A 15,822-nucleotide genomic window follows, 5' to 3' on the forward strand; every position below is an offset into this window, starting at 1 on the left:
TTTTGAGGCAGAGTCTCACTCTGTCGACCGGGATGGAGTACTGTGGCCGGATCTCAGCTCACTGCAAGCTCCGCCTCCCGGGTTCACGCCATTCTCCTGCCTCAGCCTCCCGAGTAGCTGGGACTACAGGCGCCCGCCACCTCGCCCGGCTAGTTTTTGTATTTTTTAGTAGAGACGGGGTTTCACCGTGTTAGCCAGGATGGTCTCGATCTCCTGACCTCGTGATCCGCCCGTCTCGGCCTCCCAAAGTGCTGGGATTACAGGCTTGAGCCACCGCGCCCGGCCTAGAGATGGGGTTTCACCGTGTTAGCCAGGATGGTCTGGATCTCCTGACCTCGTGATCCGCCCGTCTCGGCCTCCCAAAGTGCTGGGATTATAGGCTTGAGCCACCGCGCCCGGCCCGTGTAAGGTTCTTTAGTTTGGCCGCGCCCGGCCAAAGTTTTTATTTTTTATTGAGACAGAGTCTCCCTCTGTTGCCCAGGCTGGAGTGCAGTGTCATGATCTCGGCTCTCTGCAAGCGCCACCTCCTGGGTTGAAGTGATTCTTATGCTTCAGCTTCCTGAGTAGCTGGGATTACAGGGGTTTGCCACCATGCCCGGCTAATTTTTGTATTTTTAGTAGAGCCAGGGTTTTGCCGTGTTGGCCAGGCTGGTCTCAAACTCCTGACCTCAGGTGATTCTCCTGCCTCGGCCTCCCAAAGTGCTGGGATTATAGGCATGAGCTACTGCACCCTGCATGTTACATATTTTTAACACTAGGACAGAAAGGTTGAGAACAGTGTTGGACAGAGGTCCTTTTTTCATCTTTTTTTCATGTGACAGCACGGATGAAAGGACAGAGCTCTTTGAATCCCTACTCCTGGACAGAGGGTTCAGTCTTTAGTGACCAAGAGGTCTGAAGTCCAAGATAAAGCAGATGACTTGGGGCTAGATAACAGCAGGCTCTGTCCATGCAGCAGTGCTTGTTAAGGACATGGTGTTTTGATGTGGCATTCAGTGGCCTTCCCTTCCCTTGCTATTCTGCCCCTTTCTGACCTCTGCTTGGAGTCTTATTACTTTCCCATGCTCCACCTCATCCCCCTTCCCTGCTGTTTTCTTTCATTTTCCCTTCCTTCCTTCCTTCCTTCCTTCCTTCCTTCCTTCCTTCCTTCCTTCCTTCCTTCCCTTTTCTTTCTTTCTTTCCTTCCTTCCTTTTTTTCTTTCTTTCTTTCTCTCTTTCTTTTTTTTTTTATTGTGAAGGAGTCTTGGCCTGTCACCTAGGCTGGAGTGCAGTGGTGCCATCTCGGCTACTGCAACCTCCACTTCTTGGGTTCAAGCAATTCTTCTGCCTCAGCCTCCAAGTAGCTGGGACTATGGGTGCTCATGACCACGCCCAGCTAATTTTTGTATTTTTAGTAGAGACGGGGGGGGTTTCACCATGTTGGCCAGGGTGGTCTTGAACTCCTGACCTCAGGTAATCCACCTGCCTTGGCCTCCCAAAGTGTTTGGATTATAGGTGTGAGCCACCGTGCCCAACCACTGCTGTTTTCTTCTCTGGTCCTTACCTCCTAGCTCTGTTTTTAGTTCGTCCATGGAAGCCCGTCCTTATTGCCTCATCTTGGGGGTGGAAGTATTGGTGTTCCTCCAGCCTCTTTTCTGAAGCAGAAAGAGCATCTTTTCCCAGCTTGAGTCTGACCATATCGCCTCCTGTTTCTCACATGGCTTTCATCCAGAGCATCTTTTACTTTTGCAGTGTGCCACGTAGAACCAACTATGTCAGGAACTAGAAAGAGTTTTGTTTTCTTGTGACTCTGTCCCAGCAAAATTGCATTATCTCACTGTGGTGGAAACTCATAAAAGGATTATCTGGGCTCCAGTAATAAGTGAATTTAACAATTCAAATAGCTGAGTTGTTGCAGAGGCACCCCTGGGGCCCAGGCAGGGATTATATACAACCATTTTTATGCTAGTCTCTTCTCCCTAGGAGGACTGACTGGGGGCTCACAGGCCTTTTTCAAGCAGAACCCAGGGCACCTGCAGCCAAGACAGTTCTGGCTGGACCTGGGGAATTAGGTGAGGGGCCTGTATGGCTGTCTATTTTGTGGACTTTTCTATCTGGGGAAATAAAATATGACTCTTAGGCTGGGCATGGTTGCTCATGCCTGTAATCCCAGTGCTGTGAGAGGCTGAGGTGGGAGGATTACTTGAGGCCAGGAGTTTGAGACCAGCCTGGGCCACATAGCGAGATGCCATCTCTACTAAATGAATGAATGAATGAATGAATGGCAGGCTCTTGTTTAGCCTTGAGTTGGCCAGCTGAATCTCAGTTTCTTCATCTGTGACACAGGCTAGTGATACCTACTTGCCTAGAGTTATTGTGAGCATTAAAATAGGATGAGGGCTGGGTGCGGTGGTTCACACTCATAATCCCAGCATTTTGGGGGAGCTGAGGCGGGAGGATCACTTGGGCAACATAGCGAGACCCCATCTGTACTGAAAATAAAAAAAATAGCTGGGCACAGTGGCTCATGCTTGTAATCTCAGCACCTTGGAGTCTGAGACAGGAGGATTGCTTAAGTAACATAGTGAGACCACCCCATCTCTACTAAGAATAAAAAAAATTAGCTGAGTCTGGTAGTTCATGCCTGTAGTCCCAGCTACTTGGAAGGCTGAGGCAGGAGGGTCACTTCAGCCTGGGAGGTCAAGGCTGTAGTGAGCTGTGATTGTACCAGTGTACTCCAACGTGAGTGATAGAGCAAGACCCTGTCTCAAAAAAAAAAAAAAAAAGATGAGGACTGGGCACAGTGACTCATGCCTTATAATCCCAGCACATTAGGAGGCCAGGGCAGGAGGATCACTTGAGGTCAGAAGTTTGAGACCAGCCTGGGCAACATAGCGAGACCCTGTTTCTACCAAAAACAAAACAAAACAAAAAAATTTAGGCTAGGCCAGGTGACTCCTGCCTGTAACTGTGGCACTTTAGGAGGCTAAGGTGGGAGGATTGCTTGAGGCCAGGAGTTTGAGGATGCAGTGAGCTATGATTGTGTCACTGCACTCCAGCCTGGTCAGTAGAGTGAGACTCCCAACTCATAAATAAATAAAGGTAAGTGAGTGAAGATGAGGATGTATAGAGGTTATCACAGTGCCTGGTACAAGGACTCTCCCAAATGGTGGCTATTTTTACCATTAGTCCCAAGGAATAGAGTCCCAATGGAGTTATGTATGCATAGTGTTTTCCCAAGGAGGCATTCTGGATCCCTGTTACATAGTGACAAAGTAGCTCCTGTTTCATATTTCATTCATCTAATTGTATCAAGGATAAATTTACTTTACACTTTTTTAATAGCTACTGATTTTCTCATTTTAATGAAGAGAGAAGGCCCCAGGCTCAAGCTTAGCATCTAATGAGGTTTTTTTTTTTTTTTTTTGTCTTTTGAGACGGAGTTTCACTCTTGTTGCCCAGGCTGGAGTGCAATGGCATGATCTCGGCTAACTGCAACCTCCACCTCCTGGATTCAAGTGATTTTCTTACTTCAGCCTCCTGAGTAGCTGAGATTACAAGCGTGCACCACCATGCCCGGCTAATTTTTGTATTTTTAATAGAGATCGGGTTTCACCATGTTGGCCAGGCTGGATCCACCCACCTCGACCTCCCAAAGTACTGGGATTATCAGGACGGAGTCTCGCTCTGTCACCCAGGCTGGAGTGCAGTGGCCGGATCTCAGCTCACTGCAAGCTCTGCCTCCCAGGTTCACGCTATTCTCCTGCCTCAGCCTCTGGAGTAGCTGGGACTACAGGCGCCCACCACCTCGCCCGGCTAGTTTTTTTGTATTTTTTAGTAGAGACGTGGTTTCACCATGTTAGCCAGGATGGTCTCGATCTCCTGACCTCGTGATCCGCCCGTCTCGGCCTCCCAAAGTGCTGGGATTACAGGCTTGAGCCACCGCGCCCGGCCAAGATTTTTTTAAAAATAAATTTTAGGCCAAGGATGGTGGCGTATGCCTGTTGAGCCAGGAGTTCAAGACCACCCTGGGCAACACAGCAAGACTCCATTTCTACAAAAGTAAACAAAAATAAAACAAAAAGTAAAATACATTTTTATAAAGACAGTGAGTTGATAAAGGAAAATGTCAAACATTAGCCAGAGAGCCATTGTATGTAATTGTTGGGCAAAATTGTGCTCACATTGTGGGCAGGTTGTTCACTGTCCAGCAACGGGGGCTGTGCAGCATGTGGCCTAGGACCTGCTCACTAGCCTAGCGCCCTTGTACAGGGCTGCATCCCCTGGGAAGCCGGGTGCTTGTTTCTAATTCTCACAAAAGTCCCATGTGAGCTTGCAGTAACTGTTGCTACGTTGATACGCAGTACTGCGTGTCACAGATAGTGAAGGTGGCTTGTAAATGATCCTCATAAGAATCCTGCAGACAGGTATTAGCATTCTCTATGGCGCAGGCCCAGATGGGAGGCTCAAAGAGGTGGGATGATGTGGTTAGAAATCTGATCCTCTGGCCAGGCGTGGTGGCTCATGCCTGTAATCCCAGCCCTTTGGGAGGCTGAGGCAGATGGATCACTTGAGGTCAGGAGTTTGAGACCAGCCTGGCCATCATGGTGAAACCCCATCTCCACTAAAAATACAAGAATTAGCCAGGAGTGGTAGCTCACAACTGTAATCCCAGCTACGAGGGAGGCTGAGGCAGGAGAATTGCTTGATCCCAGGGGCGGAGGTGGCAGTGAGCCGAGATTGTGCCACTGTACTCCAACCTGGGCAACTGAGACTCTGTCTCAAAAAAAAAAAAAAAAAAGAAATCTGATCTCCGTTTCTGTGCCCATTTTGTAGGCATCCTCTCTGAGAGCTCGTTGGTTCAGAGGAGCAGACCAGGGACGATGAGGAACAGCTGTAGAATGTTTCATGAAACACGCAAAGCACTGGTTCACATTAGTTAGCTGCATGGAGCAGTCTGCAGACAGCAATATCCTTCAAACAACTTATTTCCTGAAGGGGTGGCCTGCCCCTCCACACCTGTGGGGGTTTCTCGTTAGGTGACTTGAGAAAAGAAATGAGACACAGAGACAAAGTATAGAGAAAGAAAAAGTGGGCTCAGGGGACCGGCGCTCAGCATACAGAGGACCCACGCCAGCACAGGTCTCTGAGTTCCCTTAGTATTTATTGATAATTATCTTTACCATATTAAAGATAAGGGAGTGGCAGGACAATAGGATCATTGTAGGGAGAAAATTAGCAGTAAGACATGGATAAAGATCTCTGTGACATGAATAAGTTCAAAAGAAAATGCTGTGCCTTGATATGTATATGCAAACATCTCCATAAACCTTTTAGCAGCATCGTGTCAGCAAGTCCCACCTTTTGCTGTAAGGCAGTTTTCTCCTATCTCAGTAAACAGAGCATACAATCGGGTCTCACACTGAGATGTTCCATTGCCCAGGGACGGGCAGGAGACAGATGCTTTTCTCTATCCCAACTGCCAACATCTGCCAAAAGGCCTTCTTTCCTCTTGTACTAGTCCTCCTCAGCACAGACCCTTCACGGGTGTCGGGCTGGGGGACGATCAGGTCCTTTTCTTCCCACGAGGCCCGATTTCAGACTATCACATGGGGAGAAACCTTTGACAATACCTAGCTTTCATAGGCAGAGGTCCCTGCGACCTTTGGCAGTGTGCGTGTCCCTGGGTACTTGAGATTAACAGAATGGTGATGACTTTTAACCAGCAAGCTGCCTTCAGGTTAACATGTACTTGTTTAACAAAGCACATTCTGCAGAGCCCAAAATCCATTAAGCCTTGAGTCACCATAGCACATGTCTCTTGCAAGGACAAGGTTGGGGGTAGGGTCACAGATTAACAGCATCTCAAATACAGAACAAAATGGAGTCTCTTATGTCTATTTCTTTCTGTATAGACACAGTAACAGGCTGATCTCTCTTTCTTTTCCCCACAATTGCCTAAAGTGAGTTGAACACTGACCTGTAATCTTCTTTTGGCGCATCACAGACCTTTCAGTCATGAATCATGGAAGGGTCTACTCAGAAGTCCTAGTTCTGATGGTAGTGGTAGGTGTGTTCCATACTGATTCTTATTTTATCTGTATAGCGTGACTCTGATGTAAGTCCATTTGGCTTTTGCTTTTAGAACCTTACCTATAATAAGCAATCTAATTTTAGCAACCCCTTTCACAACAGCAGCAAAGTCTGTACAGAATATATAAATAGTCTAATAAAAGTCATACATGATCCTTATGGAAAAGTTGGAGGACATCGAAGAAGACATTCATAGAAAGATATGCCATATATGTGGATGATAAAATTCATAATTATAGGGCTGAGTGTGGTGGCTCACGCCTGTAATCCTAACACTTTGGGAAGCCAAGGTAGGAAGATCACTTGAAGCCAGGAGTTCAAGACCAGCCTGGCCAACATGGTGAAACCCTGTCTCTACCAAAAAACACACACAAAAAGTTAGCTAGTGTTGTGGCATGCATCTGTAGTCTGAGCTAATTGGGAGGCCAAGGCATGAGAATTGCTTGAACCTGGGAAGCAGAGGTTGCAGTGAGCCAAGATCGTGCCACTGCACTCCAACCTGGGCAACAGAGCAAGACTCTGTCTCAAAAAAAAAAAAAAAAAAAAAGGCAGGCTGGGCACAGTGGCTCACGCCTGTAATCCCAACACTTTGGGAGGCTGAGGTAGGAAGATCACTTGAAGCCAGGAGTTCAAGAACAGCCTGGCCAACGTGGTGAAACTGCATCTCTACTAAAAATACAAAAATTACACGCCTGTGATCCAAGCACTTTGGGAGGCTGAGGCAGGCGGATCACGAGGTCAGGAGATTGAGACCATTCTGGCTAACATGGTGAAACTCCGTCTCTACTAAAAAGACAAAAAATTAGCCAGGCATGTTGGCGGGCATCTGTAGTCCTAGCTACTTGGGAGGCTGAGGCAGGAGAATGGCGTGAACCCGGGGAGTGGAGCTTGTAGTGAGCTGAGATCATGCCACTGCACTCCAGCCTGGGCGACAGAGCAAGACTCCCTCTCAAAACAACAACAGCAACAACAAAAAATTAGCCAGATGTAGTGGTGGACGCCTATAATCCCAGCTACTTGGGAGGCTGAGGCAGGAGAATTGCTTGAATCCGGGAGGCAAAGGTTGCAGTGAGCTGAAATCACGCCACTGCACTTTAGTGTGGGTGAATCCGGGAGGCAAAGGTTGCAGTGAGCTGAAATCACGCTACTGCACTTTAGTGTGGGTGAGAGAGAGAGAGACTGTATCAAAAAGAAAATAAAATTTGTAATTATAAAGATATTCACTCTCCAGTCCATGAATTTAGTACGGGTCTCTACTAATTTGAATTTAGTATGTGGTCTCTACCTGCTGCTAGTGGCTATTGAGCACATGGAATGTGGCTAGTATGAATTGAGAAGTGCTGTAAATGTAAAATGCACACGAGCTTTGAAAGACTTGGGAATAAAAAAGAATGTAAAATATATCATTAATAATAGTTTTTTTTTTTTCTTTCTTTCTTTTTTTGAGACAGAGTCTCACTCTGTCGCCCAGGCTGGTGTGCGGTGGTGTGATCTCAGCTCGCTGGAGTCTCTGCCTCCTGGGCTCAAGCGATTCTCCTGCCTCAGCCTCCCAAGTACCTGGCTAATTTTTGTACTTTGTAAAGATGGGGTTTCACCATGTTGCCCAGGCTGGTCTCGAAGTCGTGGACTCAAGCAGTCCACCTGCTTTGACCTTCCAGAGTGCTGGGATTACAGGCATGAGCCGCTGTGCCCGGCCATCATTAATAACTTTTTATTATTGTTATTATTTGGGGATGTAGTCTTGCTCTGTTGCCCAGGCTGGAGTGCAATGGCACAATCTCAGCTCACTGCAACCGCTGCCTCCTGGGTTCAAGCAATTCTCCTGCCTCAGCTTCCCAAGTAGCTGGGATTACAGGCAGCCGCCATCATACCCGGCTAATTTTTGTATATTTGTAGAGATGCGGTTTCACGATGTTGGCCAGGCTGGTCTTGAACTCCTGACCTCAGGTGATCTGCCCACCTCAGCCCCCCAGAGTAGTGGGATTACAGGCATGAGCTACGGTGCCCAGCCAATAACTTTTAAATAATGATCAAGTCAAGTGCAGTGACATATATCTGTGGTCCCAGCTACTTGGGAGGCTGAAATGGGAGGATTGCTTGAGGCTGGGAGTTCAGGGCTGCGGTGAGCCGAGATCATGCCTGTGATCTCGGCCTGTGAATAGTCACTGCGCTATAGTCTGGGCAAAATAGCAAGACTCCGTCTCTAAAAAACAAAATAAATAATAGTCACATGTTGAAAATATCGTATTTTGGATATATTAAGATAAAATATATTATTAAAATTAATTGCATCCTGTTTCTTTTTTAATGTGCTAATAGAAAATTTAAAATGACATTGTGTATTTCTGTGTAATATATACATAATTGTATTTCTTACATGTGACAGTGAGACCCTTGAAACAGAATAGAGCCTGGAAACAGGCTAAACATACATGGGATCTTGGAATGTGACAACGGTAGCATTATCAACCAGTGCGAAATGGATAGAATATTCAAAAAATGATGATGGGACCACTGGCTTTCTATATGGAGAAATACAGTTAGACACTCGATTTATAGCAGGTAGAAAAATCCAGATGGACTGAAGACCTAAAAATAGAAAACTGTACTATTTTTAGAAATCATAAGGACTACCTTTATGGCTTTGAAATTGGAAAGGACGTGGTTTCAGGTAGCCTTTGCTATGTAACAAACCAACCCAAAATGTAGTGACTTCAAACTGCCACAATTTCTTACTTCCTACGTTGTGTGAGTTGGGGGGGTGGTTCCTCTGCTGGTGTCAGTTGGGCTCCCTCAAGGGGCTGTATTCTGCTGGCAGGTTGGCTGTGCTCACTGGGCCACCTTGGCCTCCCTCTCCCCCATGGCCTTTCATCACATGGGCTTCTTCACAGCATTGGGATCTTGGGGTACCAAGAGAATGAGAATCTGCAAGGCCTTATATAAGTGTATATGTATATATATACTTTTATTTTTCTTATTTCTTAAATGTACTAAGAGTTTTTTTTTGTTTTGAGACAGAGTCTCGCTCTGTCACCCAGGCTGGAGTGAAGTAGTGCGATCTTGGCTCACTGCAACCTCTGCCTCCTGGGTTCAAGCGATTTTCCTGTCTCAGCCTCCTGAGTAGCTGGGACTACAGGTGCATGCCATCATGCCTGGCTAATTTTTGTATTTTAGTAGGGGATTTCACCATGTTGTCCAGGCTGGTCTCAAACTCCTGACCTCAAGTGATCCACCCGCCTAGGCCTCCCAAAGTGGTGAGATAAGAGGCATGAGCCACCGTACCTGGGCTTTTTTTTGTTTTTTAAAGAGATGGGGTCTCACTCTGTTGCCTAGGCTGGAGTGCAGTGTTTCAATCATAGTTCATTGCAGCCTCAAACTCCTGGGCTCAAGCGATCCTCCCTTCTCAGCCTCCTGAGTAGTTGGGACTACAGGCACGTGCAAGCACGCCTGGAAAATTTTTGTTTTGTTTTGTTTTGTTTTGAGATGGAATCTCGCTCTGTCACCCAGGCTGGAGTGCGGTGGCACTATCTCAGCTCACTACAAGCTCCGCCTCCCGGGTTCATGCCATTCTCCTGCCTCAGCCTCCTGAGTAGCTGGGACTACAGGCACCCGCCACCGCACCTGGCTAATATTTTTTGTATTTTTAGTAGAGACGGGGTTTCACCATGGTCTGAATCTCCTGACCTCGTGATCCGCCCACCTTGACCTCCCAAAGTACTGGGGTTACAGGTGCGAGCCACCGCGCCCGGCCCATAATTTTTGTATTTTATCATTTGTAGAGACAGGGTCTTGCTATTTTGCCCAGGCTGGTCTCTTAACTCCTGGTCTGAAGTGATCCTCCCCCCTTGGCCTCCCAAAGTGCTGGGATTACAGGAGTGAGCCATTGTGCCTGGCCCCTGTAAGACTTCTTGAAGCTGACATTCATAAATTGTATAGCATCGATTCTGCCTGTTGTTTGAAGCAAGTCACAGGGCTGGCTCTGATTCAGGGGCTGCGGAAATGAGTCTGCTTCCTTTTTTTTTCTTTTTTTTGAGACTGAGTCTCTCTTTTGCCCAAGGTGGAGTGCAGTGGCAGGATCTCGGGTCACTGCAACCTCTGCCTCCTGAGTTCAAGCAATTCTTCTGCCTCAGCCTCCCAGGTAGCTGGGATAACAGGCACATGCCACCACTCCCTGCTAATTTTTGTATTTTTGTAGAGATGTGGTTTCGCCATGTTGGTCGGACTGATCTCGAACTCATGACCTCAAGTGATTCGCCTGCCTCGGCCTTCCAAAGTGCTGGGATTATAGGCGTGAGCCACCGTGCCTGGCCTACTCTATCTTCTGATGGGGGAATAGTGAAGTCACTTTGCAAAAAGACCTGCCAGAGGATAGACATGCCAATTACAGACTTCCTAAGGCTCTAAAAGCACTGACCTTAAAGGCAAAGAGTGGCAAATCCAACTATTGTTGACCCTTGAACAATATGGGTTTGAACTGTGTGGGCCCACTTACATGTGTTTTTTTCAACCAAATTCAGGTTGAAAATACCATATTCACAGGTTGCAAATTTCTCTATATGGAGGGCTGACACAGACATGTGAGTTCCACAGGGCCGACCATGGGATTTGAGTATGAATGGACTTGGGTATACAAGGGGGTCCTGGAACCAATCCCCCAAGTATACTGAGGGATGACTTCCCATTCACATCAAAATTTCTGTCCAGACACAGTGACTTACACCTGTAATCCCAGCGTTTTGGGAGGCTGAGGTGGGAGGATTACGTGAGGCCAAGAGTTCAAGTTCAGCTTGGGCAACACAGCAAAATCTCATCTCTACAAAAAATGAAAAATAAAAAAAAGCTGAGTGTGGTGGTGCATGCCTGTAGTCCCAGCTGCGCTGGAGGCTGAGGTGGGAGGTGGGAGATCACTTGAGCCCAGGAGTTCAAGGTTATGGTGAGCTGTGATCATGCCACTGGACTCCAGCTCTACCCTGGGTGACAATGTGAAACCCTGTCTCAAAATAACTAAATAACATCCAAACTTCTATTTCTGAACACATCCATTTGACAAAATGAAAAAGCAAGTTACAGACTGGGAGATGATGTGAGTATATGTGTGTGTGCATATATATATATATATATATATATTCTTTTTTACACAGTGTCTTGCTTTGTCACGCAGGGTGGAGTGCAATGGCGTGATCATGGCTCCTAGTGGCCTTAACCTCCTGGGCTGAAGTGATTCTCCTGCCCCAGCCTCCTGAGTAGCTGGGACTATAGGCACACACCACCACGCACGGCTAATTTTTAAAACTTTTTTTTGTAGAGATGGGGTCTCGCTATGTTGCCCAGGCTGGTCTTGAACTCTTGACCTCAAGCAATCCTCCTACCTCATCCTTCCCAAGTGCTGTGATTATAGCCAACCTGGAAGATGGTATTTAAAACTTACCCTAGTATACAGATGTGTAAAGAACTATAAATCCTAAGAAAAAGGCCAACAATCCAGTGGGAAAGTGAGCAAAAGACATAAGGCAGTTTACATAACATAAAGAAATTTAGTTCATTTAGTTAATGAATCAGTGAAAGTTAAAAACAGTGGGATATGACTTTATACTCACAGACTATCTCAGCCAATGCAGGCTGCTGTAACAAAACACTGTAGACTGGATGACTTGAAAATGACAGAAATGTGTTTCTCACAGTTCTGGAGGCTGGAAGTACAAGGTAAAGGTCCTGCAGGTTGGGTGTCTGGGGAGGGCCTGCTTCATAGACAGCTGTCTGTTCTCTGTAACCTCAAGTGGCCGGAGGAGCAAAGGAGCTCTCCCAGGCCTCTTTCATTTTCTTTTTTTTGAGACAGTCTCGCTCTGTCGCCCAGACTGGAGTGCAGTGGCATGATCTCAGCTCACTGCAACCTCTGCGTCCTGGGTTCAAGCGATTCTCCTGCCTCAGCCTCCCAAGTGGCTGGGACTAACAGGCACATGCCACCACACCTAGATAATTGTTTATTTTTGTAGAGATGAGGATTTTCTGTATTGCACAGACTGGTCTTGAACTCCTGGGCTCACGGGATCCTCTTGCCTCAGGCTCCCAAAGTGGTAGAATGACAGGCATGAACCATCACACCTGCCTTCTACTTTATTTCTTAAAAGAAAATCTGAGGCAAACATGGCAAAATGTCATGATTCCTTCATTCTAGTGCTAGGTTTGCATTATTACTCAGTACTTTTCCGTGTGCTAAAATATTTCATTAAAAATACATGAGTATCTTGAGAGTGTCATAATTTTGGTCCTGTAGGATGTTCTAAAAATAGCCATTTATACTTTAGCCAAGACTTGGAGTTTAACAAGATTTTCTGAACATAATTTACACATCAGCCAACAAATAGGTCATCTTGGAATTGGTGGGTTATATTTGAGATTTCTAGGTGGAGTCAGTCATGAATTCTTTTTTATTTGGAGGATGCTCTTTAGAAATTGCCAGATGCAGGTCGGGTATGATGGCTCATGCCTGTAATCCCAGCACTTTGGGAGGCCAAGTGGGCAGATCACCTGAGGTCAGGAGTTCAAGACCAGCCTGGCCAACATGGCAAAACCCTGTCTTTACTAAAAATAAAAAAATTAGCGGGCGTGATGGCGGGCGCCTGTAGTCCCTGCTGCTCCCGAGGCTGAGCCAGGAGAATTGTTTGAGCCCGGGAGGCAGAGGTTGTAGTGAGCTGAGATTGCACTGCTGCACTCCAGACTGGGCGACAGAGTGAGACTCCATCTCAAAAAAAAAGAGAAAATGCCACATGCAGACTTTCATGTGTTACATAAATTCGAAAATGGCCATTCACTGCTTTTCCCTCCCTTGTTGCAGGAGATTTGCTCAGACCCATCTGAAGTCCATATGGCTCTGTATGATGAAGACCTCCTGAAAAATCCTTTCTATCTGGCTCTGCAAAAGTGGCGCCCGGACTTGTGCAGCAAAGTGGCCCAAATCCATGGCATCGTAAGTGCGCTGAGCCTCAGGGTTGCCCTGAGGCATGAATGGTTCCAGACACGTGGTAGACTAAGACTCAGTTTGGAGGGAGTTCGTTATAAACCCAGCTTAACAAGCTCCCAGCAGTGTGCTTGGTCTCTGAGTGAGCAGCGAGGGGCCCCCATGAGCTGCTCCCTCCAGGAAGCCTCCTGGGATTGCATTCCAGGCTGTAATACTTTCTCTGAACTCCCGGCCCCTGCCTGTGGCTAACTGTGCCCTTTCGTAGAGCACCACCAGTGACACTTGGTCTCATGCTGTGGTGGTCTCTTGTTTCTCTCTTGCCTATGGGGGCTTCTCCAGAGCTAAAATGAGTTGCTCCCTGGGGCCTAACGAGTCCTGGTCTGTCTGGGAAGTGGGTGCTCACCCTCTTAGAATAAGGGAACGAGTAAATGCATTCATAGACTGCTTAGAAAGGCTTTTCCAAAAGGAAAGCACCATGATGAAAGAACTTCTCTGGTAGAGGCCACAACCTCAGAAGCCTTCAGGGGCAGCCAGGTGACAGAAATGAGAAGCAGGCAGGAGACGCTGTCACCTGTCAAGGTGGGGGCCTCTGCCTGGACAGAGGGCAGGCCCTGTGTTGTGGATCTTTCTGGTTCTCAGATCAGTGAACTTAGTGGGCATCCTACTTAGACAGCACTAGGGGACACAGTGTCCCGGGTGCATTTGTGTCGTCTGTGGCCTCTGCTTGTGGAGTCTTGTGTCTTCTTTTTGTCTGTTGTCTCCTACTCTCTCAAATGGGCATATCCACTTCTCTTATCCCATGGGGTGACTTTACTCAGGTATGTGACGCGTCTGAGGGTTTGAACTGAAGGAGAAGTCAGGTTAGCTGAGTGTGTCTTTAGGTTCTCAGTGGCCTCTCAGGGACACTGGAATTGACTTTCATTTACTTTTTTTTTTTTTTTTTGAGGCAGAGTCTCGCTCTGTTGCCCGGACTGGAGTGCAGTGGCCGGATCTCAGCTCACTGCAAGCTCCGCCTCCTGGGTTTACGCCATTCTCCTGCCTCAGCCTTCCGAGTAGCTGGGACTACAGACGTCCGCCACCTCACCCGGCTAGTTTTTGTATTTTTAGTAGAGACGGGGTTTCACTGTGTTAGCCAGGATGGTCTCGATCTCCTGACCTCGTGATCTGCCCGTCTCGGCCTCCCAAAGTGCTGGGATTACAGGCTTGAGCCACCGCGCCCGGCCAACTTTCATTTACTTTTATTTTTATTTATTAATTTTTTTTGAGACAGAGTCTTGTTCTGTCGCCCAGGCTGAAGTTTGGTGGTGTGACCTCGGCTCACAGCAACATCCACCTCCCAGGTTCAAGTGATTCTCCTGCCTCAACCTCCAAGTACCTGGGATTGCAGGTGTGTGCAACCACGCCTGGCTAATTTTTGTGTTTTTAGTAGAGATGGGGTTTCACCCATGTTGGCCAGGCTGGTCTCGAACTCCCGACCTCAGGTGATCCTCCCACCTTGGCTTCCCAAACTGCTGGGATTACAGGCATGAGCCACCATGCTTGGCCCGGAATTGACTTTTATTTTTTTTTTGAGATGGAGTCTCGCTCTGTTGCCCGTGCTGGAGTGCAGTGGCCAGATCTCAGCTCACTGCAAGCTCTGCTTCCCGGGTTTATGCCATTCTCTTGCCTCAGCCTACTGAGTTCCTGGGACTACAGGCACCCGCCACCTCGCCCGGCTAGATTTTTTGTGTTTTTTTAGTAGAGATGGGGTTTCACCATGTTAGCCAGGATGGTCTCGATCTCCTGACCTCATGATCCTCCTGTCTCGGCCTCCCAAAGTGCTGGGATTACAGGCTTGAGCCACCGCACCCGGCCAGGAATTGACTTTCATTTTGCCCAGGCCAAGCTCTGCCATCAGAAACCGGGTTTCTTTTTTTTTTTTTGAGACAGAGTCTCACTCTGTTGCTCTGGCTGGAGTGCAGTGGCACGATCTCGACTCTGACTCTTTGCAATCTCTGCCTCCTGGGTTCAAGCGATTTGCCTCAGCCTCCTGAGTAGCTGGGATTAGAGGCACAAGCCACCATGCCCGGCTAATTTTTTTTTTTTTTTTTTTTTGAAACAGTCTTGCTCTGTCAGGCTACAGTGCAGTGGCGCCATCTTGAATCACTGCAACCTCCGCCTCCTGGGTTCAAGCAGTTTTCCTGCCTCAGCCTCCTGAGTAGCTGGGACTACAGGCACGTGCGTGCCACCATGCCCAGTTAATTTTTATATTTTTAGTGGAGACGGGGTTTCACCATGTTGGCCCAGATGGTCTCGGTCTCTTGACCTCATGATCCACCCGCCTTGGCCTCCCAATAAACTGGGATTACAGGCATGAGCCCCCACAGCCGGCCTAATTTTTTTATTTTTAGTAGGGATGGGGTTTCACCATTTTGTCCTGGCTGGTCTCAAACTCCTGGCCTCAAGTGATCCGTCCGCCTCCGTCTCCCAAAGAGAAGCTAGGTTTCTTGACATCTTTTCCAGGTTTTATGATTAGTTTTGTGATCCATATTTCTTCACCACAATATTCTTACGTTAGATTTTAAAAGCCAAAAAGTTCATTATTTAAAAAATTAGAGCCGGGCGCGGTGGCTCAAGCCTGTAATCCCAGCACTTTGGGAGGCCGAGACGGGCGGATCACGAGGTCAGGAGATCGAGACCCTCCTGGCTAACACGGTGAAACCCCGTCTCTACTAAAAATACAAAAAATTAGCCTCCCGAGTGGCTGGGACCACAGGCGCCCACCACCTCGCCCGGCTAATTTTTTGTATTTT

General features: G+C 47.5%; 1 protein-coding gene across 5 annotated transcripts in view; it reads left to right on the plus strand.

Moving 5' to 3' along the window:
* The window catches only part of ANKRD27 (ankyrin repeat domain 27), an 82,201-nt gene that overhangs the window by 4,773 nt on the left and 61,606 nt on the right, over nt 1–15,822 (plus strand). For all 5 annotated transcript variants that reach the window (XM_023229034.1, XM_023229037.2, XM_023229036.1 and 2 more), the window contains exon 2: nt 12,908–13,039. In XM_023229034.1, the coding sequence (XP_023084802.1) occupies nt 12,938–13,039 (102 nt within the window). In that variant the 5' untranslated portion in view covers nt 12,908–12,937. The remainder of the gene's footprint in view (nt 1–12,907; nt 13,040–15,822) is intronic.

Source organism: Piliocolobus tephrosceles, chromosome 21 (assembly GCF_002776525.5).
Source record: "Piliocolobus tephrosceles isolate RC106 chromosome 21, ASM277652v3, whole genome shotgun sequence".
In the NCBI taxonomy this organism is placed as follows: Eukaryota; Metazoa; Chordata; class Mammalia; order Primates; family Cercopithecidae; genus Piliocolobus; species Piliocolobus tephrosceles.